The sequence below is a fragment of the Perca fluviatilis genome, chromosome 4 (assembly GCF_010015445.1).
Source record: "Perca fluviatilis chromosome 4, GENO_Pfluv_1.0, whole genome shotgun sequence".
Taxonomy (NCBI): domain Eukaryota; kingdom Metazoa; phylum Chordata; class Actinopteri; order Perciformes; family Percidae; genus Perca; species Perca fluviatilis.
Window position 1 is genome coordinate 12869053 of NC_053115.1, and position 27095 is coordinate 12896147.

Below are 27095 nucleotides of genomic sequence, written 5' to 3' on the forward strand. Positions count from 1 at the left end.
TGTGTGTGTGTATATATATATATATATATATATATATATATATAGTAAATAAAGTTTATAATTGTGGATGTAACTCCCTCTATTTTGTGTCCTTTGACTTATCTATGAACCATCTTTTTATGTAGCTGTCTTTTACGTCCATTTGTGTTTTGTGAGGTCAGGAAGTCCAGAATCAAAAAAACTCCTCCTTCAGGAAATTACTGAGGAGATTGAGGTGCTGAACGCCAACATAGACTACATCAATGACAGCCTGTCTGACTGCCAGGCCACCATCGTACAGATAGAAGAGACCAAGGTAAAACACACACACACACACACACACACACACACACACACACACACACACACACACACACACACACACACACACACACACACACACACACACACACACACACACACACACACACACACACACACACACATGTTTGCAGTCCAGCTGTGAGAAGTGAGAGGAGTGATGCCTAGGATTGTGTTGTCCTGCAGGATGAGCTGGACTCGGTGGACACCTCAGTGGTGATCAGTTCCTGCTCTCTGGCTGAAGCACGCAACCTGCTGGACCACTTCCTGAAGGCTTCCATAGACAAAGTGAGTTATCATAAATGTGTTGTGGAGGCTATAAAAACTTAAAAGTCCATATGGTTTGGTTTGGAGGTGGGCTTGCAGACTTAGAAACATTTGTAAAACCAATAGTGTTGAAACGATTTAAAGGAACACGCCGACTTATTGGGAATTTAGCTTATTCTCGAGTCGATACATACCCTTCTCATCTGTAAGACTGTCTGACGGCTCCAGCGGCATCAGCCCATCACAGAACAGGCAGGTGAATGGTTCCAGTAATCCTACTGCTCCAAATAAGTGACAAAATACCCAACTGTTCTATTTCCATTTTTTTTTTTTTGTGTACAAATAACGTATTCTTCTAAACCGTAAACAAAACCGGGAACTATATTCTCGCAGGCGGAAGAATATAGTACTTGGCGGAGTGATATGCTCGCAGCAAGCCTGTCTGAGAATATAGTTCCCGGTTTGTTTTTACGGTTAGAAGATGGCTGTGTCTCATGTTACGTTGTTTTTGTAATACTCCAGACTCTGCAAATCACAACATGTAAATAGGAACATGTTGGTGTTATTTTGTCACTTTTGTCACAATTCGGAGCAGTAGGCTAGTTGGAACCAGTTACCTGCAGGATCTGTGCTGGGCTAAGCTAATGCTGGAGCCATCAGACAGCGTTACAGCACGCACGGAGATGAGAAGGGTATGTATGGACTTGTCTTACTCTGGGGGTTACGGTGAATAAGCTAAATTCCCAATAAGTCGGCGTGTTCCTTTTAAATCTGCACTCTTGAAGGTGTGAAAGAAAATGTGTAGCTTTAACAAAAAAAAGATAAAAGCATATACAGACTTATTATAAGTGTTTAAATACTGTAAAATAAATTACTTTGTTACTGTTATCATATCATGCCACTGGCAAACACCTAATCATGTTATTTGTATGTACTGATGTTGCAATGTCCCAAAGTGAGTAAAGTGCAGGTGCACTGAACAATGGATTGTGGTTCCATCCAGTGGTGTCTCTTTGTACTGCAAGATGTTGGCACGGGTGTATTTCTTGGTTAAAAAAAAATCAAATCACCCTTCAGAAAGCCAAAACCCTTTATTAACTAGATAGTCTCATTCCCTGTTGTATGATTAATACCTAGTCTAATCGTTGACTCCTATAGTACATTGTGTGCGTGCATGTGTGCGAGTGTGTTTTATGTCTGGGTCTGCCGAGGTTTCTTCCTAAAAGGAGTTTCTCCTCGCCACTGTCGCAACAGCCACTGCTAATGCTTGCTCTTGAGGGAATTACTGTAATTGTTGGGGCTTTGGAAATTATAGAGTGTGGTCTAGACCTACTCTATCTGTAAAGTGTCTCGAGATAACTCTGTTATGATTTGATACTATAAATAAAATTGAATTGAATTGTTTGTGTGTGCATTACTATTTTTGATTTGTCTGGTCATTGTGTGTACACAGAGTTTACAGGTGGCTCAGAAGGAGGCTCAGGTGCGACTGCTGGAGGGTCAGCTGAGACAGACAGATGTGATTGGCTCATCTCACAATCACATAATCCTTGATGCCCTGCGTGAAAAAGCAGAATACATCCCTGAGCTCCAGGCTCTCATCCACAATGTACAGCAGGGTGAGTGGTGGTTTTTTGTTTACGTTTAGGGTCTGTGTGGCAGTGTGTACTGTACGACTCTATTCTGTATGTTCCCTTGACTTAATCTGATTGAGAGAATAAATTAAAACAAAAAAAATGCACAGTATAAAACGATGTAGTGGATTAGGTTTTGTCACACACAGACTTAGCAAGTGGCAGTGTATGTACGGTGTGCGGGCGGCTGACAAGGTTTGTTTTGTGTGCTTCCAGAAAATGGTTACACCAGCACAGACGAGGAGCCCTCTGAGTTCAGCCAGGCGTCTGACAGCAGGTGAGGCTGCGGTCGCCCACACAAAATCCTCCTCTCACTCTGACCCATTTTTGTTTTTGTTTAAGTAGTTACCACAATGTGCTAAAGTTGGTCTTATTGTGCAAAAATACATAGTGTTCATCCTGGAATATTTTTTATCTGAAAAATTTGAACATTGTACTGTGTACATTCCTCATTGCTCTTTGTATCCATGCATATTTCTCGAACTCTCAATTCCTCTCTTTCTGCAGTGTATCTCAAATGAAAGAATCCAACAGCCAAGATGATTTCAAAATAAAGGTACAGCTGATTTATCTTGGTGAAGTTCATATTGTAGTTGTTATTTGGCTGTTAGAGATTTAAATCCACATTCTTCTTCTCAACACAACAAAAGCGTCCTCTTTTTAGATCCACATGTCAACATTACCTCCATGTTTTATTTCTCAGAATAGCTCTAGTTCCCCCGTGTCAGTGTTTAAAACATCAGGTAGTGCTGCGACTTGCAGTAGCCAAGCCTGTCAGACCTTTATGAATCATGATGGCACTGCATGTTGATGGAATTAGTGTTTTTTTTTTCTGAAGTGTGATTGCGTTTAGACCCTTGCTCTATTTTTCCACTGTCAACACACATGCCACAGTTTGTCTGTCAGAGCAGCTGCCATTTTTGTTTGGAACCATGAGGTGGCAGTATAAGCAAACACTTTAAAATTCTTCTACTTGTTTGATTTTCTGAAGAGGAACCCCTGATTTGACACCAACCCCTCCTGTCATATTGTTAATGCTGTGTGAATTTGTTGTCTTTATTGGGTTTTTGATGTTATTTTTTTCTATCCAGCTGTTTGACCCCACATTGGCTTCTTTCTCTTTTCAAGTTTGTTTTGCTGTTATCATATTCTCTTTGCCCTTTACCCTACTGAATGATGTTTTTAAGGCAGTATCTTAATTTCCTCTTGTGCCTTTATTAAATTCAATCTTTATCTTTATTTTATGTCTCAGTTTTTCATATCCCACTGTTGTCCTTTTCTTATATAATTCCCCTGTCTATGGTCCGCAAATGATCAACCAGATGGAGCCTCGTCTGTCAGCTCAGATGAAGGCGGTGTCTGCGGAGTATCTGGGTCCCATCCTGGACTCCTCATCAGGCAGCAAGCAGCAGCACATCACCAAGTCTCTGGCCTCGCTGACAGACATCCAGGAGGACGGCATGAGCCTAGGGACAACGAGTCTGGGGCTCAGCCTGGCCCTGCGAGACCCCTACCACAGGGACCGGGCGTTCCGCACCATCAGCCTACCTGTCAGGGGACACACCTTGTAAGTGAATATAATGACCGCTGAGATGATCTAGGACAATACATATGATTTAAGTGTTACCTGGGGAAAGAAGGAGACTTGGCTGTTGTATTTAAGCCATGTGGAATTATGATTGACACCTCACAAGTAACAATTAACTGCAGTGTGTCTGATGGTATAGCATTTGTATTTGCACTCTCCACTTCTGTGGTTCCCAACTTTTTTTGTACCCCCACAGCCTATCAAATAAGCTCTTTGTAGTACCTCTTTGTAGTCCACATCACAACCATTATTGCATTACTTTTGGCTATATATGTCCACCATTTTTCCATTACATGTAGCAATTTCACAATTGTGTCATTACTATTCAATAACCATTTTAATCATGTATCCATTACATTTACCTAACTATTGGAACTGTTTATTCATTACTTTCATAACCTTTTAGACTAAAACAGTGTAACAGGTATTACAGCTGACTCAGTATGTGGATATATATATTTTTAATCAAATTGTAATTTCTATTCTATCCATTGTTTGTTTGTTTTAGCAGTGGAGGCAGGTCTGTCCGAACAACAACATCCCTTGAACTGTATGTTTTGAGAAACTATAGGGCACTTAACATCTACAACAGGTCTACACTTAGAACAGACACACAGCGGTTTTTAGTGGAGCTGTTCGTTAAATAGTCGACTTGGAAGAAAGCGAACGTCTTGACTATAAATTACATCAACACAACAGTATGTGGAATGTGAGCGGCAGCCAACATTCTGCGACAAATTATCCTGCATTATGTTGGCAGGATAATTTAAAAGGCAACTGCGACTACATTTGTTTTGTACAGCCCTATTTCTGATACCGTGGTGGCAGAAATTTTGCCATGGTGGGCCGCCACTACAAACTCAATATAGAGGAAACACTGCTATCAAATTATTTGAGCTTCTCCACAAATCTTTCAAAATACCACTTGTCGACTGTAGAAGTGCCCCCTGGGGTACAAGTGCCCCTGGCTGGGAATCACTGCACTGTTGTGTGGGCCAGCAGGGTGGCCTGTTGGTTAGAGTCGTCCTCGATTAGAGAACCTCATCTCGATTCCCCATGTTGGTAAACATGTATTCTGCTGAACTGCCGGTGAGCAAAATGAAGAGCTAAGTCATTGAATGCCGTTGACATGGGTTGAACTGGAACATTTGCAACTATTTTAACATAGGACCTGTTGCTGAGATAAACAAACACGCGGGATGGAAACATAAGGATAATTCCATAACCATAAACTAATATCACAAATCAACAAGAAAAAAGGAACATCTTTGTATTTTTTTTAATTTCCTGATAAAGTTGTCAAGAATTTTTTGTGTCTCTTTCCTACTGCACACTTTCAAGTTACCAACCACTGAAAACCTGCCAGAGGCTGAACATTTTTTAGGTTATAAAACTGCTTCAGGGAGAAAAAAGGACAAGCCAATGAAATTTGTATTAGTCCTCTGGGATATGAACCTTGGTTGTGTGCGATTTGCTATTTAAAGAAATTAGTCTGCCAGTTGCTTTAGTCTGCTAGAAAATGCATACAATTCTTGTAGCTTAAGTTATAGATTCCCCAAAGATTACATATTTGTGTATCGTCCTCCTATGCACTCCCTTAAAGATTTGCTTAGTTTGCTTTTGTGTGTGTGTGTGTGTCAGTCCCAGGCAGTCTCGAGGTTATGACACTTCCCCTCTAACAAGGAGGAAATCTTACGACCGCGCGTACAGGTACATGCACTGTAATGCTCAATTTTGAGCTATTTTGTTGGCAGATTGATCAATTTTTTTTGACTGTGTAGTGTAATTTTCATACTCCTTCTTAACCTCTTCTCGTCCTTTCTCATCCTTCACCTTCCTCCTTCTCAGGCCCACTGACGGCTATACTCCCCCCTCCTCCCCTCCTCTGAGGACCAGGAACGACCGCAATGTCTTCTCAAGGCTCACCAGCAACCAAACCCAAGGTTCTGCTCTGGACAAGTGAGTACACTCTTGCACAGATACATACTCTCACACACTTCTTTTGTCCCCGTATTCTCTGATCAATTCAGTCTCACTTTGAATCGTTCTTTTCATTTCTTTGTTTTTCTTCTCTTCTCTTCCGTGGTTTAAAATCTTAACTGGCACTGTAGGTAGGCTGAAGGTCAGGCCTTTTGAGAGGAAAGTGCTTTTGTCCGTGGTGTAGATGTAAGAGTGTGCTATTCCAACTGTTTACTGTACCTTCAGATGAATCCCACCTCTTAGACAAAAATACTTTTCATCTGGCTGTAATGTAGTTCCTTGGAGGACAGATGGTGCAAAACATTCATTGAATCCAGATGTAGTGCACTCAAGACACATCGAAGAACTGACCACGCAAACCACAACCACAGGCTGCATTTAGCAACACTAACAACAAGGTGTAATTGTAGTGTGTTTCTAGTCGATATAATTGTGGTTGGGGGGGGGGGGGTAGCACGCTGTGGTATAATACTGTATGTCTGTTTTGAGTTGACGTGATGTGCGTGATAATGATGTGCATGCATTTGGGCAAGAGAAAGAGAAATCATCTTGTACAATCTAATCTAATACAATAAAAAGCAGCCCTGCCATAAATCTTATCATGAAATTCAAGTTTGTTGACACCGTGTCGGAGAGAATTAGATTTAAATTTATGGTAATTTTTAAAGATTATTTTTTTTGGCATTTTAGGCCTTTATTTGATAGGACAGCTTAGACTTGAAAGGCGAGAGAGAAGGTGAATGACATGCAGCAAAGGGCCGCAGGTCGGAGTCGAACCCAGGCCTGCTGTGTCGAGGAGTAAACCTCTATATATGGCCACCCGCTCTACCAGGTGAGCTTCCCAGGCGCCCATTTATGGTAACTTAGATGTGGTATCGAATTGGCCTTTTTTTATTTCTTTTTTTTTTTAATTGTTTTTTCATCCCATTTACATACATAAAGGTTAAAAGAATGTTATGAACACGTTTCAATGTGTAAGTGTGTAGTTCAGCTACATCAGATGGAGACACGATGTGGATATGAGATGTTATTGTCAGCCTCTGAACTTGCCAAGTCTGGAATGAGCAACAGCCCTTTTCCCTTGCACTTCATCAATTTTTTTTTTTTTTTTTTTTTTTTTTTTTTTCAATTTTTTTTTTTTTCAGCTTGTTGATTTTTTTGTGTTCATCATTTTTTTTTTTTTTTTTTTTTTTTTTTTTTTTTTTTTTTTTTTTTTTTTTTTTTTTTTTTTTTTTTTTTTTTTTTTTTTTTTTTTTTTTTTTTTTTTTTGTTTTTTTTTGAGCTTATTGTGGGTAGGTAAATGACTTGGCTGTTGTCATCTTTCCATGCAGCTCTTGATTCAAGCCATTTTGAATTAACTCAGGTTGGCAGTGTGGGAGGCTATTTATGTATAGGGTCGCGTTTGTAGTTCCCACAGGAGAAGCCTTCCTATAGAGCATGATGCAGGAGGATCAAATGGTGGGAGTTTTTTTTTTCCTTTCATCTTTTGTTGCAGGCAGCATTTGCATTTGTTGCAATCTGATGGAAGGTATTAACATCATTTTGTCTCTTTTTTTAATTTTCTTTTTTCTTAAAGTGAAGTGTGGGGTAAATGTATTGTTTGCTGAAGTGAACCCTGGATACAATGATTCAAGATCCATCATTTAAATCATAATTTTTACTTTGTTTGGTTTCAACATTACTGACACTGACCTAACTGTGACACTTAATTCATCATCACAAGCATAAATTCAAAGCTAAATGGAGCCAATTTATTAAAAAGTAATTGCAAAGCTAGTCTGAATCGTCTGCATGAATTCTGTGTAATTGGATGTCAAACGAGAAGCTGTCTGCTATGCAAAGATGAAGATAGTGATGTTCTCAAGTGCATCTTTGCAAGTTCACAAAATCTATTAAAATGCAATAAGAGGTTTTTGTGATAAGGACTGTATGGATGGATTCTGCTTCGGTTTTTCGACCGATTTATGTTTGACTGAAGCATCGACCGATTATCTGCTGCGTTATTCCGCATTTTATGATTATCTGATAATTTTTTTTATCCAATTGCCGATAAAATAAATTAATTTGAAATGTGCTTCTTTGGTTTTGATGCAGCCGCCTGTCTGTCTGTAGCGAGTTCTAGTCTATCAACACCACTGAAGGATAGTGTCCCTCTGATGGTCAAAGCTGCTTCAACAAGCAAGCAGAGCGGAGTTTCGAACATAAGGCAGCAGATATTGCAGTGCGACTCCCCGCCTCTGGAAACTCACAAAAAAACATGTAAGCTAACCGTTGTCGATCTAAAAAGAAGACCAATTCAGCTCCTGCGTGGCTTATTTTTTGCCTCAAATGTTGAACTATTTTGTAATGTAAGAGAAAGTTTCTAAGCCAGCCACAATGTTGGTCTGGTTTGAAATTGGACAGCCAACGAGGGAAAGCGTTCGTCCAACCAGGTGCAGCAAGTACACTACCACTATCCCTCGAAAGCTTGAAATAAAGGAGAGCACCTGTCAATCATCTATCGTGACACCACCTAGTGGCAAACCCATCGAGCGTCTAATGCTGGGAAGCGGCATCACATGTGGACACATTCCAGAAGAGGGAGTGAGACGGTGCCTGGACCCGGGCGAGAAATGTGATTAGTTTATCATAGTTAACCAAATCTGCTGCACAGTAAGCATACAGACATTTCATACACCAGACGTATATAACCTACTAGGGCTGGGCGATATGGAGAAAATCAAATATCACAATATTTTTGACCAAATACCTTGATATCGATGCCGCAACGATATTTTAGTGTTGACTACTGGTGCTTTCACAAAAAAAAATATATATATAAAAAATAATCCTCAGTAATGTGGATATAATGACTAAGTGGGTAAAGGCAAATAATAGAAAAGTTACAACAGTCTGGTAAGGTCAGAAAATGACATCACTTTACTGTAATGCAGCCTTTAAAGCCAGGAAAAGACAACACTTATGCCATATTAAGATATCCAAAATCTAAGACGATATCTAGTCTCATATCACGATATTGATATAATATTGATATATTGCCCAGCTCTACGACCTACGGATGTGCATTGAACCCACGTTGGACCCGTTCATAGGAGTCAGCCTTCGCTCTGTTCGTCACTGAGTGGAGATGCCAGTCTGCATTGTAGTTCATACACTTCACTCATAAACCAGATAATTGAACAGTAACAATCGGCTTCATGATCAAAGAACATTTTTTGTATCACATCTACACGTCAATCTATCTCTCTCTCTATCCCTTATTTGAATAGATTGGTTGCCTGTGAGGCAGGGATCAGGCATTTGAAACAGATTTCAAATACACATGGGAATGAGGGAAATGAATTTCAAACAACGTTTTCTTGTCTTCTGATGGCTAAAGGGGCTTTGAATCCCAGAACCATTTTTCAATCTTCACATTACATTTGCATCCTCCAAAACCAATGCATTTTAAAAGGATTTTGTCTTGAGAGTCCGAAAGAAAAGAAGATATCACTATGCTAATAGCCACTGTGGCCAGCAGTAAATACCAAGAAATGGAGGAATTTATATCACCTTTTAACACAGTTTTTCCCTCCAGACATACTGTATCCAGAACCATTTTGTTTTATTATTTCATGCTCAGAGTGTAAAGCACAGGCTCTTATGGTGACAAACCTGAGGTTATAAATTATTTACAATCTAATAACACTTTTATTGCACATTTACACATAGTGGAGGTACTGTATTGGTGTGGTCTGGATTTTTCCCTCGGCAGCTTTGAGCAGGCCTACCTGTGAGTTTGATCGACAGCCTCATCCTCCATTCTGGATTTTCCCTTCTGTTAACCCTGATTGCGGTCCCTTATGTTCTTTTCTGTACTAATTCCCTGTATATGGCTGGAAAGAGTAGATGTGGGACCCGACACTGGCATCAGGGGAGTCATACATTGTGGCTACAAAAGTGTAGAAATTCTAATGTGCAGTTCTTTGACCTCTGTGTATGACTATCCTGGGATCAGTGTTTCCTCCTTGACTACTTCCTTCTTTCTTTCAGTACCTTTTTTTCTGCCATGTTCAAATGAATAGTTCAACATATTGGGAAACAGGCCTTTTCACTTTCTTGCTAAGAGTTAGATGATTGATTGATTGATACCACTCATGTCTATAAGTCAAATATGAAGTTACAGCCAGCAGTTGGCTAACTTAGCTTAGCATTAAGACTGGAAACGGGGTAAAACAGCTAACTTTGTTCGAAAGGTAATACAATCCGTCTGTCAGCACCTCTTAAGCTCAATAATTAACACGATGACAAGCTGTGGTTGTAGCCCAGCACATAACCACATATAAAACCACAAATTATTATTTTAATTCAAAGGTGTTTTACGCTATGCTAAGCTAAACTAAGCTAAGTGGCTGCTGGCTGTAACCTTCTACTGAACGGACAGACAAAAGAGCGGTATCAATTTTCTCATCTAACTCTCGGCAAGAAATGAAATAAGCCATAATGTCGAACAATTTCTTTAAACCTTTAACCTTTTAATGTTAGCCCTTGGGAAAAGTCCACTAAAAAAACCGCTATTGCTGCTCAGTGTGGGTGTACCTACAGTAAACATGCTCTACCAAGGAAAACATCTGCAGACAGAGGTTAAGGAATACAGCCTGTCCAGTGGTTATCTTTGGGAAGAAGCACATTTCATGCCTGATAATCACTGGACAAGCTTTATTGTTTGACTGAGCTTTGCTGCCAGTTTGCTCACTGCTTTATATCTTAAAAACCCTTCCTCCAGTCACTCCTTCCTTTTAACCCTTTGCCAGTAACCCTTCTGTCTTTCCTTAGCGTGGTTAACCCTTTCCTCTTCCCGCCCCACCCTCCCCTCTCCTGCTCCTCTTCTGCCTCCAGGTCGGATGACAGCGACTCTTCGCTCTCCGAGGTGCTCAGGTAGAGGAACTGTGTTTGTCACTCTCTGTTTTCCCATTTGCCTGTTAACTCATCTGGTCTCCACCGGTAGTCAGTGCCTCGCCTGGCCTCTCCTCTAAACACCCCCGACACCACCCCGACCCCCCCTGGGGGAGGTCGCTGTGGTGCATGTTTTAACCACATGCGGCTTTCTGGACCTGCCGGCCTTTCCCACCTGTGATGTTTTGTTTCTCTGTGGTGTAGCTCGCACACAAGACCGGAATGAACCTTACCACTTTTCTGCGGGCTGCAGGAAAAACAAAGTAGCAAATACTAAAATGGGCATTTATTATTTAATTATTTAAACAAACATCATTCTTATGATTGTAGTAACTACCTGATCTTTTGACAACAACGATCAGTAATTTCCTAGATACTTCATTACCAGTAGAGGTTGCAGTATTGACAGAGGTTTAGAAATACACGAGTTAAAGGAATATTTCCACATTTTTGAAATACACTTATTGGCTTCCTTGTCAAGTGTTGGATGAGAAAATTTGTGTCACTCTCATGTCTGTCTCTTAGATTTGTAGCTGTAACCAGCAGCCAGTTAGCTTAGCACAAAGAGTGGAAGCAGGGGGAAACGGCTAGCCTGGCTCTTTCTAAAGATAAAAATCTGTTTTTTATAAATAAAAATAAAAAATCTTTTATAAACAACATAACAGATTTTTAAATCTGTTATGTTTCTTGACCAGGTGCAGTGTAGTCACTGTGAGTTTGCCAGGCAAACGGCAGACTTTAGTTTTTATATTTTCGGTTTTTGTATGTATTAAAAGCAGTACAACATGTTAATGAGTTAGTTACTAAGTGATTTACCATTGGGCAGAGCCAGGCTCGCTATTTTACCCTGTGTGCAGTTGTTGTGCCAAGCTAATTGACTACTGGCTGTATCATCAAATTTAGTGTACAAACAAAGAGATATCCACCTTTTCATCTAACGTTTGGCAAGAATGCCAGAAAGCAAAATGTTTTCCCAAAATGTCAAACTATTCAAGACAAAAATTAAATTATATATAATGATAAAAACTGAAATTTCTCCTCTGTGTATTTATCTCACACGGTCACACACAAATTGATGCACCTCTCACCAAGGCCCTTCTGTCTGTTTTTTTTTTTTTGTGTATTGCAAAGGGCACACACTGATCCCCCCCCTCCATGTTTTTATTATTATGCTTGTCTCTTGGTGCTTGGCCCAGCAACATCCATTAGCAGCCCTTTCATAGTGCATAACACAGCACACTATGATATCTTCCACAGGCGCTGATAGAATGGGAACACTTTCTGCCATTTGGACCAGTGCCGTGCTGTGAGAAATAGAGTGCTGCATTAAGCAATATTATAATATGGGCAGTGTATGTCCTTTTTATAGAGGAAAATTTAAGTGAAGGTTTAAAGAAAGTATTTAAAATCATGCAGCATAATGGTTCCTTGGCAGGTGAACAAAGTAGCATGCAAGTGGTTTTAAGTATATGGGCTCTGGTATAATACAATACAGTCAAAGTCAAAGAAATTATGTTTTATTCACAAGATAAATATATAATAGCTTTAGCACCTTACTTCATCTGACTTCCCATTTTGACCAATGAGGATGGAGTGTAAGGCCTTCTCAGACAACATGAAAGGGTTAACAGCCTTCAGAGTGTCAAGGTTCATTCAAATGAAACTGCACCTTAGATCCTTTTTCTCCTATTCTTTTTCAATTTCCCTTCCCTTCTCTTCTCCATTTATAAAAAAAAATCACATTGATAGAACTGTCATATGTATTGATTTCCCCTCTTTTTTTAATAAAAAAAAAATACTTTAGTTATATCATCAACCTTTACAAAACTGGAATTAGACCAAATAGAGAGTGAGAAAGATTGTTTGTGAAGCTGTTTTCACTCCGTACACCTGTCATCAGGCTGTTACATCTCTCCACTTACCCCCCATACCCCTTTCCCTGGGCCCCATAAGGCGATTGGCTGTGGAGGTGCTGAACTGAGTGTCAGCTCCCACCTGACTGGCGGAGAATGGATGCTGCATGTGGTGATGTCTCAGGACATTGTGCTGTGGTTTATTTTTGAGTTGCAGGCTGCTTGTGTGGTTGGTCTTCCAGGTTGTGGCTCCACAAGTCGATTTTCTTTTGTGTTTTCATGAGACTTTGCAGACATGCATGCGCATTTTTTTCACAGATATTTTTTTTTTTCATTTTCACAGTTTGGGATTTGGGTTGGCATTTTTCACTGTAAAAAAGATGCACAGTATTTTTTAATTTTTGATTTGACGTGTGTATTTGTTTGGTTGCTCATCAGTGTGCGTGCAGGCACAGAAGAGGAGCATGTTGCCATCTTTGTGGCATCAGTTTCAAGCACAGCCTTCTGTATATTTTTCTCACTCAGAAACAAAACCTGTCCCGGGTTTTGTGTGTAATCACAGATTCTCTTTTCCTTCGTCACATCCTCTGGCTCTCCCTCACTGCTGTTTTGCTCTCTACCTCACTCTCTCTCACACACATACCGTATGCACCCACATACACACTAACCACCTCTGGTGTTGTTAGGAAGCCCACCGGGGACCAATTTCCCCACATTCCTCCCTCTTCTTCTTCTCACCCTGTCTGCTCTGTTTCACTCTGCTGATTGCTCTCCAGGCTCTCTGACTCTGGCCTGTCAGTGGGACATACTGTAGATTGGGAGGTGGGGGTACAAAGGTTCAGCTAGAGAGATTGAGTGCACATAACATAGAAGTGTGTGTCTGTGTGTGTCTGTGTGTGTCTGTGTGTGTCTGTGTGTGTCTGTGTGTGTGACACAGAGAGAGAGCGAGAGATAGACAAGTTGAATAGGAAATCTGCTCCTACTGTGGTAGTGCCTTAATTAGTCTGTTCCACAACAAAAGGAAAGAATGGAGGGGGCGTGAAAGCAGACCAGAGAGATGGAGCAGCTAGACTCAAAGAATCAACAGGAAGTTGTTTGATTACATATAGGTACATAGCTATTTTAGGGGAATACATCATCTGTAGGCATATATATATATTCGGTGAGGTTTGTATGTGTTTGTATTGTCTCTGTATAATGGATAGAATATTTGTGTTTTTGTGTGCATGTTTGTGATCAGCCTGTGTTTTTCATACATCTGTAGATATGTGGAAATAAATCAGCCTCACTGATTTATTTTGATGTGACTGTGACGCCATGTGTGTGTGTGATCTTTAGGGGTGTGATCAATCCCATCGGGGGTGTGAAGGGGGGTCGGACGGCGCCCCTGCAGTGTGTTTCTGTAGCCGAGGGTCATTCGAAGCCAGTTCTGTGTGTGGATGCTACCGATGAGCTGCTATTCACTGGATCTAAAGGTACACATACTGTGCCACTTACTGTATATGTGAATATATTTTCACATTATATATATATAAATAAAAGTTTTTTTTAAATGGATTGTATTCACGTTAAAGGAAATAACATGATTACTTAAAGACTTTCATGTCAAAACAATTACAGCGTTAAAAGGTCAGTTCAACATTTTGGGAAATACGCTTTTTCGCTCTCTTTGATGAGAAGTTTGATACTACTCTCAGACGTGCGAGTCGTGTTGATCTTCTCCTCTCACTGCAAGAATGCAAAACAATGCCTTAAGTACGCTCACAAACCTAAATTTAAAACAGACAATTTCTGTTTTTTGTGGCTTTGTTTGCAGGTTAAACAAATGCCATACGTGTTAATTAGTGAACTTTAGAGATATTGTTGAGCTTTGAGGAGAGCCAGGCTAGCGGTTTCCCTGCTTCCAGGGTCTTTCCCAGCTAGGCTCAGCATAAAAAGTTTCTACTAGTCTAGGCTTAGCATTAAACCTATTGTAGTTCTAAATGATTCCTTCAATAAGTGGTATACATTTTCTTCTGTAAATGTATCAAAAAAGTCAGATTACTGACAATGAGGCATGTAACAAAAATAAGTGCAAGAATACTATAATCTGATCCATTTATTACAATATAATATGCATGCAGGTGTCAAACCAAAGAAAGTATTTTAACTGCCCTTCTCCCCTCTTGCAGATCGCACCTGTAAGATGTGGAACCTGGTAACAGGTCAAGAGATCGTCACCCTCAAAGGCCATCCAAACAATGTGGTGTCAGTCAAATATTGTCCTGCCTCCTGTCTGGTCTTCTCTGTCTCCACCTCCTACATCAAGGTGTGGGACATCCGTGACTCTGCCAAGTGTGTCCGCACTCTTACGTAAGTTTCCTCCCTGCAACCAGCCAGAAGGAACGGTTTGGAGCAGTTAATCTAACAAATTGCGGTTGAGGAGATATTTGATTGAAGTGATTTAGGGATATGCCTTTCAGTTTGTGATGTGTTTTAAGTTGCAGAAAAGCGACAATGGGGGAAATTGATGTGAAATGCATTCAGATGAGATAACTGTACTGTAGAAAGCTGTACAGTTCTGCACTGTTCTTACACTGGTCTTTGTTTCTGTCTCCACCTCTTTTATTCTCCTCCTATTTGTCCCTCTCTCATATACTTTTTGGCTTCTCTTTACCCCCACAGTTCATCGGGGCAGGTGGTTTCAGGTGATGCATGTGCTGGCACCACTACCCGCACAATAACCTTTGCACAGGGCGAGTGTCAAATTAACCAGATAGCCCTCAACCCATCAGGATCTGTGCTATATGCTGCTGCTGGAAACACTGTTCGCATGTGGGACCTCAACAGGTAAATTTGTCTATACATTAATGTAGTCATAGATCAATTTATTCATTGAACTACTCATCAAATTGTCAGTCGTCATTTATGTATCTATGTATTCATGAATTATTTCACTGATTTTATATGCTAAGTCATCCCTGCATTCATTTGTATTTGTATTTTGTATATATTATAAGGATCCCCATTAGCTGATGCCTAGACAACCAGCTAGTCTTCCTGGGGTCCAAAACAACATTTAATCAGACAATATTAAAACATTTAATAACATATACTGAAAAGGAAAAAAATAAATAAAAAGAAACTAAATACCACAATATCTGATTACAAAACTAAATAACAAAGAAGAAAAATTACAATTAAAATTAAATGAAAACAATAACAAACCAAGCAAATAGAGAAATATCTTGAAAATGAAGTTATATATTACAGTATGTTACATGGCTAACATTAAGGTAGCTCACATTGAAATAGACGGAAATTTGATATTTTTTCCCCATACAATCAGAAAGCTCATGATAAATAATTTAAATGAAGGTAAAATTTGACTTTCTTTTTAAAATATACCTTTCCTGTAATAAATCGAATGTTATTTGGGATTTTATTTCACAAAGAACTTGCTCTATAAATGAAAGTTATTGGATTTTGGTAAAGGTAAAGTCATCTTCTGGTTCCTCTTGTTAAATAAGTATGGATATCTGAACTGTAAGTTATGCTATCAAAAATAAATGATGGTGTCTGAGTTTGAATAACAGAGTGCAACAAAGTAAGCACATTGGCCAATAGTCTTTTTTCAACACTCAACCATTTAAGATGTTCATCCATTTTAACAACATTGGACCTAGAATTGCACGTTTGCAATTGCACATTAGTTCACTCATGCAGATAGTTACATGGCAGCCAGCTCTAAATTCATCTAGATGTGGATGTATTAATTTACTTGTCATGTTGATCTTAATCAACCAAAGAGCTGATTAACATCTGACTTAAGAGATTAAAAAGGATGTGAAAAGAAAGCACAGGAACGTAGCACTGGTGTGTATATGAGTATGTTTTCTACAAGGCACCCATTTCTGAAATCCAGCGGCATCGCAGTCTTCTCCTCAGTTTTATGTGTCTAGAGGGAAATGATTTAACAGATTGGACCAGACAGTTTATGCTGAGGGGCCCAGACCCAATTAATGATGCATACCAACCCCCAGGAATGAAAAATGAATGTATTAAACAATTCTTCAGTATCCTCTCTGTCTATGGCATAGCTAGTGATTCATTTAGTGAAACCTTGAAAATCAAATTCTTGTAAGTAATGAATTTCACAGACAGACCTTTGCTTTGCTTCACCTCCTTTTGCTGTGTGTGTGTGTGTGTGTGTGTGTGTGTGTGTGTGTGTGTGTGTGTGTGTGTGTGTGTGTGTGTGTGTGTGTGTGTGTGTGTGTGTGTGTGTGTGTGTGTGTGTGTGTAGGATGCAAGGGATGGGAAAGCTGACAGGCCACATCGGCTCTGTCATGTGTCTGACAGTTGGACAGTCTCTGCTGGGCAAAGATCAAGTAATCACTGGCTCCAAAGACCATTATGTCAAGGTAACACACACACACACACACACACACACACACACACACACACACACACACACACACACATTCAGACCATACCCGAGTGACACAGATGCAGACATGTCTTTTACAGTCTCTTGCTCCCTGTTATTTCCTCAGGTGTTTGACGTGACAGAGGGAACTATGGGTAATGTAGGTCCAGCTCATAACTTTGAGCCGCCCCATTATGATGGCATCGAGTGTTTGGCTGTACAGGGAGATGTGCTGTTCAGCGGGTCCAGAGACAACGGCATCAAAAAATGGGATCTGGAGCAGCAGGAACTCACTCAGGTGTGTGCCTGCATGTATAATATGTGTTTTTTTTGTTGAGATTTGTGTTATGGATGAAGAAGAGGCTATTTCTTAAAGCCTAAAACTCGTCTCTTTCACCAAGCTGAAACATACAGACACTCACGAAGGGTTATTTACAATTACTGCATGTGTTGTATGCTTGCGTGAGGTCAGCAGGGTTGAGTTAAGCAGGAAGCAATGATTTTATATTCATGTGGATACATCAAAAACCCTGGCTGTGCTTCAGTGCTGCTCCTGACATCATTTGCCATGAGCCTGCAGGTAGGAGCATGCAGAGTCCATCATTCTCTGAGGCTATTAATTCATGATCCCTTGACCCAAAGCCAATCTTTCCATATGGTGCATGTAGTGCAGATAGGAGAATATTGTGGGGGAAAAAAGATTCGGTGAGAATGCCACATTTAAAAGACATCTTCACTGCTTCTAGTGTAGAGTAGTGATTTTGATAATCAGTTGATAGTTTAAGTAATTTATCAAGCAACAAGAATTTCTATCAGTAGTACTTTGATCTAAATGTTAATGCCAGCATGCTAACATGCTCACAATGACAATGTATCCAATAGCTGTTGAGATATTTCAGACAGACTGACATTTGCTGGTTTAAGATTCTCAAATGTGATGATTTGCTGCTTTTCTTGGTTTATTTCATTAAGAAATAACCATTGGTTGAAAAAAGAACTAAATAATTGAGAGTGAAAATAACCATTAGTTGTCTTATAGACATTTGACAAAACACACATACCCATGTGCCCATACAGTCCCGATAGAGACTGTATTTTATTCGTTATCTGACACTGGCTTGGCTGTGACACTTAAAAACTGTGCTGCCTGCCCGTTGAGCGTTCAGTTGGTGGACAGCTCCCTTCATTTCTTCCTTTACCTAGAGTGATTCTCTGTGGAGAAAGTCAACAGAGTGTCGCCATGTGTAATGTGGCAGGATAGCACTGTGTCAACATCAAGGCGTTAGAGCCCACACGCACCAGAGCCACAGGTTCCAGAGAGAAAAGTCACTGAGTGTGTGTGTGTCTTCGTAATGCATGTGTTGACTCCTGCGGTGTCTCTTGTGCATCCTCTGTTGCCGCTGCATATGTTAATAGTGCATAATAATGTCCCTCGAGGGTGGAGGTGGCTTACTCATTTGCATGCTCAGTAATGTGCATAGTAAGCAGCACTTTCTTGTTGTTTGCATAAGTTCTGTTTAGCCTTTGTTTATCCGAACAGGGAAAACAAGAACGTAAGCCATTATTATTTCCATTCAAAGGTGGAATTAAATCAAGTTAGCCAGTGCTGTGGTCTGCGGCATATGACCTTAACCTCATTTGTGAAGCAGCCAACACAATCCATTTCACAGCCTCTCTAACTCAGTAGTCCCTGTCTAATTATGTAATAGGATCAAATTGTGGCTTGGGGTACAATAGAATATATTACAGAAGACTCTGGCTCCTACAGGATTGCTGCTGCGAGCTGTTCTGCTCCGACCCCTCTGTTAAAATGCATACGCCATAGTGTGTTTTCTTGGGGGAATATGTGAAGCAATTTGTTTATAATTACTCAACACTGTAGTTTAAGGTTTCCCAATTGCTTGAAAAATATGGTTTATATATTGCTTATGCAACAGTTGCTGCAGGGTGGTGTTGCTCTCTATGAGGTGTTGAAAAGCGCTGACACATTTTTACCCACTTGTGTTAAGTTGTTACAGATAGCGAGTTAGATGTAATATATGTGAGAACTTTCTCTTTACTTTTTGTACTTGCTATTCCCCTTCTTCAGCTTTTATTGCACGCTCAACTACCCGTGGATACGGGGGCGGGGGAGGAATTGGAATTGGGGGAGGTTTCCTCCATTTTCCTTTTGTGTTGAGAAAGGCTTTCTAATTTGTCAACGTATTCTGGCCTCTAGATCCCAACTATGAATCACAAATCTCTGCTGACCATCGGAATTAGGTTGTTGTCAAGTTGTCAGCTGTCATGGAGGGAGCTCCATATAGATTGTACTGAAATGGCGCTATATTTTAAACCATTTAAAATGATTAGTTTAAAAATACATTTATATCAACTTTTCAACCAAAAAGGAAATGCAGATCATATTTACTTTATAGGAGCTAGGAAAAAATAATCAACTTAATCTAGCTCTGTACATAAATTAACAGCATTGGACATTGCATACTGTAATGACTGATTCCAGTTCCAGTATCTATGAAACAGCCATACTGCTGAGATCTTCACACAAAGAAAACAGCTTTGATAAGACAATATCGTTTTTACTAGGGCTGTCAAAATTAACGCGTTAATTTTTGCGTTAATTTTTTTATATTTAACTCGTTAAAAAAAATTAACAAAATTAACGCAGCTGTTTGTTTACTTCATGTGGCGGCTGTGAAACGTAATACGTCTCCATAAGAGCAGGCGGCGCTACTCTAGGAGGGACTTACCTGATTGAAGTAGGCCTACGGGCCAGTCAAGAGTTGAAACATGGACCAGTAAGATCCCAAAAGAGAAAAAAGACGATGTGTTAGAATCCAGAAATGAATGAGCACGGGCTATAAACGGGACCGAGTACTAGTTCCGACATGTTGTCTCGTCAGGAGAGATGCGCCACCGGTAAGCTGCTGTTTCGCTACACTGAGCTGCGGTTTAAGTTTGATTTGTCTGTTGCGCTACTGCTGTGCTGCCGATATGTAACGTCGCGATTTGTTTTGCTTGATAACTGTTACGTTGGTCACGCTGATAAAACCTTATTTGCAGTCTGATGTTACGCGTTACGACTTCGATAGTATCCGTGACTATATTCCAGTAAATGTTTGAAATTGGTGCGTCTCACTGTCACACAAGCTACTTCCTGGTTGCGGTGCTGGAAGGGAAATGTAGTCAATCGCTTTACATTGGTAATGGATTGCTGTGCACAGCGTCGCTTTCTAAAACTACACTCAATGTTTTCACTTTAGGCCAACATACACCTTTGTGGTTTTGGGTTACTGGTTTAATGTGTAACATTGATATTGATATTGATGTGCATTTCTGTGTTTAGATATATGTGCTTTGCTTAGTCATTCAGATTAAACACTATGTTTATTATAATATTTATGATATTAAGTACTGCCTAGATTGTAATTTATATTCTCTCTCTCTCTCTCTCTCTCTCTCTCTCTCTCTCTCTCTCTCATATATATATATATATATATATATATATATATATATATATATATATATATATATATATATATAATTTTGTATATTATTCAGAATATGGTATATTAGGTATGTGGCTAATATTGGGGGTGGTGACAAAAATCTGCTCTCAAGTCGGACAGTTTCTAGCCGTTTCAGCAGCCTTCAGCAGGCCTAAATAAGCCAAATTGTTGTTGCTGCTGTTGTTCTGAAAGATATTAAACATTCTGAACTTAGCAGAACCTTTCCTTGTTTGTTTTCTCTTCATATTTGCAAAGTTAAGTGATTTAGCATTTAAATATCCATTACTACAAGCTTCAGTCTCAATTTAAAAACGCGATTAATCGCGATTAACTACAGCAAATTGTGCGATTAATTAGTTAATTTTTTTTAATCGATTGACAGCCCTAGTTTTTACATAAACAAAAATGTCTGTATAGATCCCCTAAATTTGCGATATTTCACAGTTCAACAATGAACTTGTAAGTGCCCTCTGGTGTAATGGAGACACGGCTTCTAAATTACCTCAAATATACTGTATTATTGGCATTACTTTACTGACATAACTGGTTACTTATCAGCCTAACGTATACTTCAATACTATTATATTGATGATAAACTAATATTATATCGGCACAGTCAGTTTATCAGTCTGGCTATAATAGAGAATGGACAAAATAGACCATACCCATTGTGGCAAAGGACAATAAATCCTTGTTTTCTGCAACGAAAGACTCTTTTAGGCAAACAGGAAGGCCTCGTAAATAGGTTAAAAGCATCTATTTTCTGCCAAAGGACATATCTGTAAAGAAGATTTTTTTTTGTGTGGTTCATTCTACCTGCTGTCCACACTGTTGAATGTGCATTGTAACCAAACATGCTTTGGTTTCTTTCCATCTGTATCCATTTGTGTCAACAGTATGCCGTTTTTGTGTCTAAATGGTCAAAAAGAAGCGTCATCTCAAATAGTACTTACGTATTAGAATGTATATTGTGAAGCATAAATTTCTGAGAGCTACTCATGCTGTTTTTAAATACAGTATACACCTGTTGTTTATAAAGCAATGTCATACCTGCACTAGATTATGTGGTACATATGATAACCTCCTTCTGACTCTGCTAGCCTGGGCCAGCTGGCCGGTCAAGCTTCCAAATGTAAACATCAGAGTAAACCCCAAGGAAAAGTTAGAGAAGATGAGCTCAAGCTAGCAAGACCCTGTCTGCGGCCATGTCATCACTACGAGTCGCTCATCAGGATAGGGAAATCAACTCCTGCTGGCCGCTCAAAGTCTGCGAATGTAATGATGGCTATCAGCTACATGGACAAGCAAGACCATCTCTGCATCCATCTACATCAGAGGGGTCACCGAGGCAAGCGTGGAGGAATTGAAAAGTGACTTTGACTTTTCTACTAGGCATCCTGCTAGCCAGGTGCAGTGTGCAGCATCGGACCGCGAGCCGGGTGCCTCCATTGGTTTCCAGCGGGATGTCGGGAGCTGTGGTGTCCTTTCGCCTGAGACTTGGCTGGATCCTGGAGCATGATGAATCATGCACAAGTTGAACGAGCTGATGGGATAACATTTCACTGGAATTGTACCTCGTACAATTTCATGTGACAAATAAAAAAATGATTGATTGACATACTGTAGCAAATTATAGCCATTTGGATAATGTCAATATTTCAGTCGTTCTTGCCTCGGACCATTGTTCCGTAAGAATCACTGAAGAGTAGCATTTGATGGAGAAAGTTGAGTCACTTGAGAATTACAGCAGACGCAATAATATCCGCGTCCTTATCCTTGACCCGGTTACATTTTTCCAACTGGCTGCCGACTGTGTTGGGACAAGAGCACTTTCCCGAGCCGCTAATAATAGAGCAAGCACACCTAGCACTCGCACCAAGACCATCCGCGGAGGAGAGGCCGAGGGCCGTGTTGATACGCCTGCTGAAGTACCAGGACCGGGAGAAGATACTCCGTACGGCCGCAAAAATATCCAGAGAAAACAAAGGCCTTATTATGTACGAGAATATGCCAGTGATGTTTTTTCCTGACCTGAGTGCCAACCTGGTGAAGCGCCGAAAGGAATTCGACCAGGTGAAGAAAGAGCTGAGATCCAGGGATGTCCAGTTTGCTTTACTTTATCCTGCTACTTTGAGGATAACGCTCCCAGATGGGAAAAGGAAAGTATTTAAAACACCAAAAGAAGCAGCAACATTTGTGAGAGGCCACGCATGGGGAAACTGAAGAGAGGTGTAAACAAGTTACCTGAAATATTTTTGTGGTCATCGCACAAAATGTAAGCTACCACTGCCTTACGATATTGTTCACCAGTTTGTTTGTTTTTTTTGTTTTTTTTTTAAAGAAACTGTCGTGGCAGTCATTGTTACTTTAGAGTGTTTAATATAATGTCTTATATTATATGTCGGAGAGCCCCCGGGGGGCAGGAGACCTTAGATTTAAGTTAGATTTGACCTTTCCAGATGAAGGGAGGTGTGCCACATGTTTTGGGGCTGACACTGTGGGGTTATGTATGCTGTTTTTGGGGTATTTTTCCTTTTTGTTTTCCTCTTTGGTTGGGTGCTCCACTTATATGTTACACACTATCTTCTAAATACTTTGTTTACTCTAATATTTTGAGAGGTCAGGAGGAGTTTGTGAACAAAATAGAATCTTTATGGACAGCATATTGAAGTTTGTCAGTGTTAATGTTAATGGATTGAATGGGCCGATTAAAAGGAAAAGGGTCTTGACATATCTTAAAAAGTTACAAGTAGATATCGCTTTCCTACAAGAAACTCACCTCACTTCGCAGGAGCATAAAAAATTAAAGAGAGAATGGGTAGGGCAGGTAGTGTCGTCATCATTCAATTCAAAGGCCAGAGGAGTGGCCATTTTGATAAATAAAAATACACCTCTGGAAATACTTGATACTGTCACTGATCCCTCAGGGTGTTATGTCTTTATTAACTGTAGAATATTCTCAGAACAATGGTCACTCCTAAATTTATATGCACCTAATTATGATGATGAGTTGTTCATGCAAGATATATTTCTAAAAATTGCAGGGGGGCAGCAAAACATACTTATAGGCGGTGATTTCAATTTCTGTTTAGATCCTGCCCTGGACAAATCAACTAAGACCATCTTCAAGTCAAAAGCAGCCAAGACCACTCAAATGTATATGAGAGATTTCAATTTAATAGACATTTGGAGGCAGATGCATCCTCAGACTCGGGATTATTCCTTTTACTCATGCCCTCATAAATCCCATACTAGAATTGATTTATTCTTATTGTCCTATTTCATAGAGCATTAGATGCATAATATTTATCTAGAACTTTATCTGATCACTCACCATTGATCTTGTCCATTTTATTCCCAGATAAGCCCAAAACACCCTATAGGTGGCGCCTTAATCCCACTCTCCTCCAAAGAATTTTGCGCGTTCATAAAGGGTCAGATTAAATTGTTTTGTGAAACAAACTGTGCCTCCTCTCCCAACAGTTTTATTTTATGGGCTACATTAAAGGCCTTTCTGAGGGGAAAGATAATCTCTTATACAAAGGGTCTGAAAAAGCAATACACAGAGGATATTGATAAATTGGAAAAATAAATTTTGCTCTTGGAAAAAGATTATCAAAGAAATGGTTCTTCGGACACATATCAATCTTTAGTCCAGAAAAAACTTCAATACAATACGTTAAATACCTATAAAATTGAAAGAGCTATTTTGAGAACTAAACAGAGGTATTATGAATTGGGAGAGAAGGCACATAAAATCTTGTCCTGGCAGCTGAAGGTAGAGGAAAGCACTAGGAGCCATGCCATTCAAACTGAAGCAGGCCCTATCTCATATAACCCAACAGAAATAAATGATACATTTAAACACTTTTATTCAAATTTGTACAAATCAGAATTGCCCGGCGATTTGACCCATATTGACAACTTTCTGTCTAAAATTGAATTGCAAGAAATTAGTGAAGAGGACCAAAAAAATCTTGACCTTCCTTTCACTCAGGCAGAAATTATAAAAGCCCTAAATTCACTGCAGTCTAATCAATCCCCAGGAGAGGACTGTTTCCCCCCTGAATTTTATAAAGAATTTAAAGATTTACTTGTCCCACTGATTATGGATGTAATAAGCCTTTCGTCTGACACATACTCTTCCCGAATCCTTTTCGACTGCCATAATCACAGTTATATTTAAAAAGGGTAAAGACCCACTAAAATGTGCCTCTTATAGGCCCATCTCATTATTGAACTCGGATTATAAATTGATTTCTGATATTAGTCTGATATTACCAAAAATAATCAACCCGGACCAGAGTGGCTTTATTCAAAAACGCCTTTCTGCCAATAATTTAAGTAGGTTCTTTAATATAATCCATTTAGCTAAATCAAGATCTGATCACACTGTGGCTGTAGCGTTAGATGCCGAAAAAGCCTTTGATAGGCTGGAATGGCCTTATTTATTTAAGGTATTAACAAAATTTGGTTTTGGACAAGTATTTATTAGTTGGGTGAGAACCCTATATCACAAACCCAAAGCAAGGATTACTACTAATGGGCAAACCTCATCGCCGTTTTTCCTAAATAGATCCAGTAGACAGGGATGTCCACTGTCCCCGAGTCTGTTTGTCTTAGCCATTGAGCCTCTGGCGGAGGCAATCAGAAGGGACTCTGATATAAAAGGCTTTAAGGTTGGTCAGACAACCCATAAAATTAATTTACTAGCTGATGATGTCCTCTTATATCTAACAGACCCTTCTCACTCTCTTAATCGACTACAGCATTTATTGGACACCTATGGTACTGTCTCAGGATATAAGGTAAACTATGGTAAAAGTGAAATAATCCCATTAACAACATTCAACTACTCTGCGTGTCAAAGTGCATCTGCGTTCAAATAAGTCCCATCTGGAATAAAATATCTTGATATAGTAGTGGACAATAACTTAAAAAATCTTTATAAATTGAATTACAGTCCACTACTTAAAAAAATGAAGAAGATCTTCACAGATGGATTAGCCTCCCCATCACTTTAATCGGGAGGATTAATTGCATTAAAATGAACATTTTGCCGAGGCTGCAGTACCTCTTTCAATCACTGCCTATTTCATTACCTCAAACTTTTTTTAAAACTCTTAATAAAAATGTAAGACAGTTCATTTGGAATAACAAGGCGCCAAGAATATCTTTGGAGAAATTGACGTGGGACTATAAGTCAGGGGGACTTCAGCTACCCAATCTTAAAAAATATTACTTTGCAGCCCAAATGCGATTTCTTTTGTCTCTGAATGACACAACTCCGTCCTGGGCTCATATTGCATTTTCCTCTTTGAAAGACAATTTTTTCAGTGATTTTGTTTACAAATACAACGGACGACTTTTGTCCAAAAAGACTGATAACCCAATTTTATTACATCTCATTAAACTTTGGTATGATGTACATAAAACCATTGGCAAGGAGATAGGACTATCACCAAAATCACCTTTAAAACAAAACTACCTTATCCCTCTGACTGTAAACAACAGGATCCTGGAAGCATGGTATCATAATGAGATTCGTAAATTGGAGGACTGTTATGAGAACGGATGCTTCATGACTTTTGAACAATTAAGAAGAAAACACAATTTGTCTAACAGTACTTTCTTTTGTTACCTCCAACTGCGGTCATTCCTGAGAAGCACTTTGAACAATACCATGGCTATACCCAAACTCACGGAAATGGAAAAATGTATACATGATGGTGGTCCGCATAAATTCATCTCTAAAGTATATTCTTTGTTAATATCTGAATGTCCTAAACCGGCTCTGTACAGGTCTAAGGAGAGGTGGGAATCAGACTTAAGTATCACGATTGAAGACCAATGTTGGTCAGAGTTGTGTCAAGACAGTTTATCTGCCACAATTAATGCACGGTACAGGCTTGTCCACTATAATTTCCTTCATCAGCTGTATTTGACCCCAGAGAAAATTCACAAGTCTAAGCCTAATCTACCTGATACATGTTTCCGATGTGCTGCAGATGTGGGCTCTTTCCTACACTGTACTTGGTTGTGTGTGAAGGTGAGAGATTTCTGGATTGACTTTTGTGACGCAGTGTCTAAGATTAATCAGATTTCAATACCTGTTGACCCAGAATTTTGCTTGTTGGGGAACTATATGAAAATTGATAAACCACTTAATAAATTTCAAATAAAATTTTTGGGAATAGCCCTGGCAGTGGCCAGAAAGTGTATTGCCGTCACATGGAAGTCTGATTCCCCTCTATCCATGACTAAATGGTATTTAGAAATGAATAACTGTGTGCCTTTAGAGAAAATAACATATAATCTTAGAAAGGGATACAACACCTTCATTAAAATTTGGCAGCCCTATCTAGATTATGTGGATAATGTGTTGTTGGAATGTGACTGACCTCGAAACATTGTATACCTACTTTAAAACATTGGAGCATCCTTTTGGGGAGGGGGGATGGGGAGATATTTGTTTGTGTCTGTTCCTGTTCTTGTAAACTGGAAAATGAAAATAAAGTATTCCAAAAAAGAATCACTGAAGAGAAAGCAACTCGGAGCTCTGTTTCAAGTTGAAATCCCCTCAGTAAAATAACACTGATTTATTTTTGCGCAGAAAGCTGAAGG

At 39.5% G+C, this 27095-nt stretch overlaps 1 protein-coding gene across 1 annotated transcript in view; it reads left to right on the forward strand.

The window, feature by feature from the left end:
• The window catches only part of kif21b (kinesin family member 21B), an 82420-nt gene that overhangs the window by 43537 nt on the left and 11788 nt on the right, over nucleotides 1–27095 (forward strand). Inside the window, exons 19-32 of the mRNA XM_039796317.1 lie at nucleotides 162–295; nucleotides 487–588; nucleotides 2021–2186; nucleotides 2418–2478; nucleotides 2709–2757; nucleotides 3524–3768; nucleotides 5431–5499; nucleotides 5638–5748; nucleotides 10648–10686; nucleotides 13896–14032; nucleotides 14729–14909; nucleotides 15222–15386; nucleotides 16840–16957; nucleotides 17090–17260. Of these exons, the coding sequence (XP_039652251.1) occupies nucleotides 162–295; nucleotides 487–588; nucleotides 2021–2186; nucleotides 2418–2478; nucleotides 2709–2757; nucleotides 3524–3768; nucleotides 5431–5499; nucleotides 5638–5748; nucleotides 10648–10686; nucleotides 13896–14032; nucleotides 14729–14909; nucleotides 15222–15386; nucleotides 16840–16957; nucleotides 17090–17260 (1748 nt within the window). The remainder of the gene's footprint in view (nucleotides 1–161; nucleotides 296–486; nucleotides 589–2020; nucleotides 2187–2417; nucleotides 2479–2708; nucleotides 2758–3523; nucleotides 3769–5430; nucleotides 5500–5637; nucleotides 5749–10647; nucleotides 10687–13895; nucleotides 14033–14728; nucleotides 14910–15221; nucleotides 15387–16839; nucleotides 16958–17089; nucleotides 17261–27095) is intronic.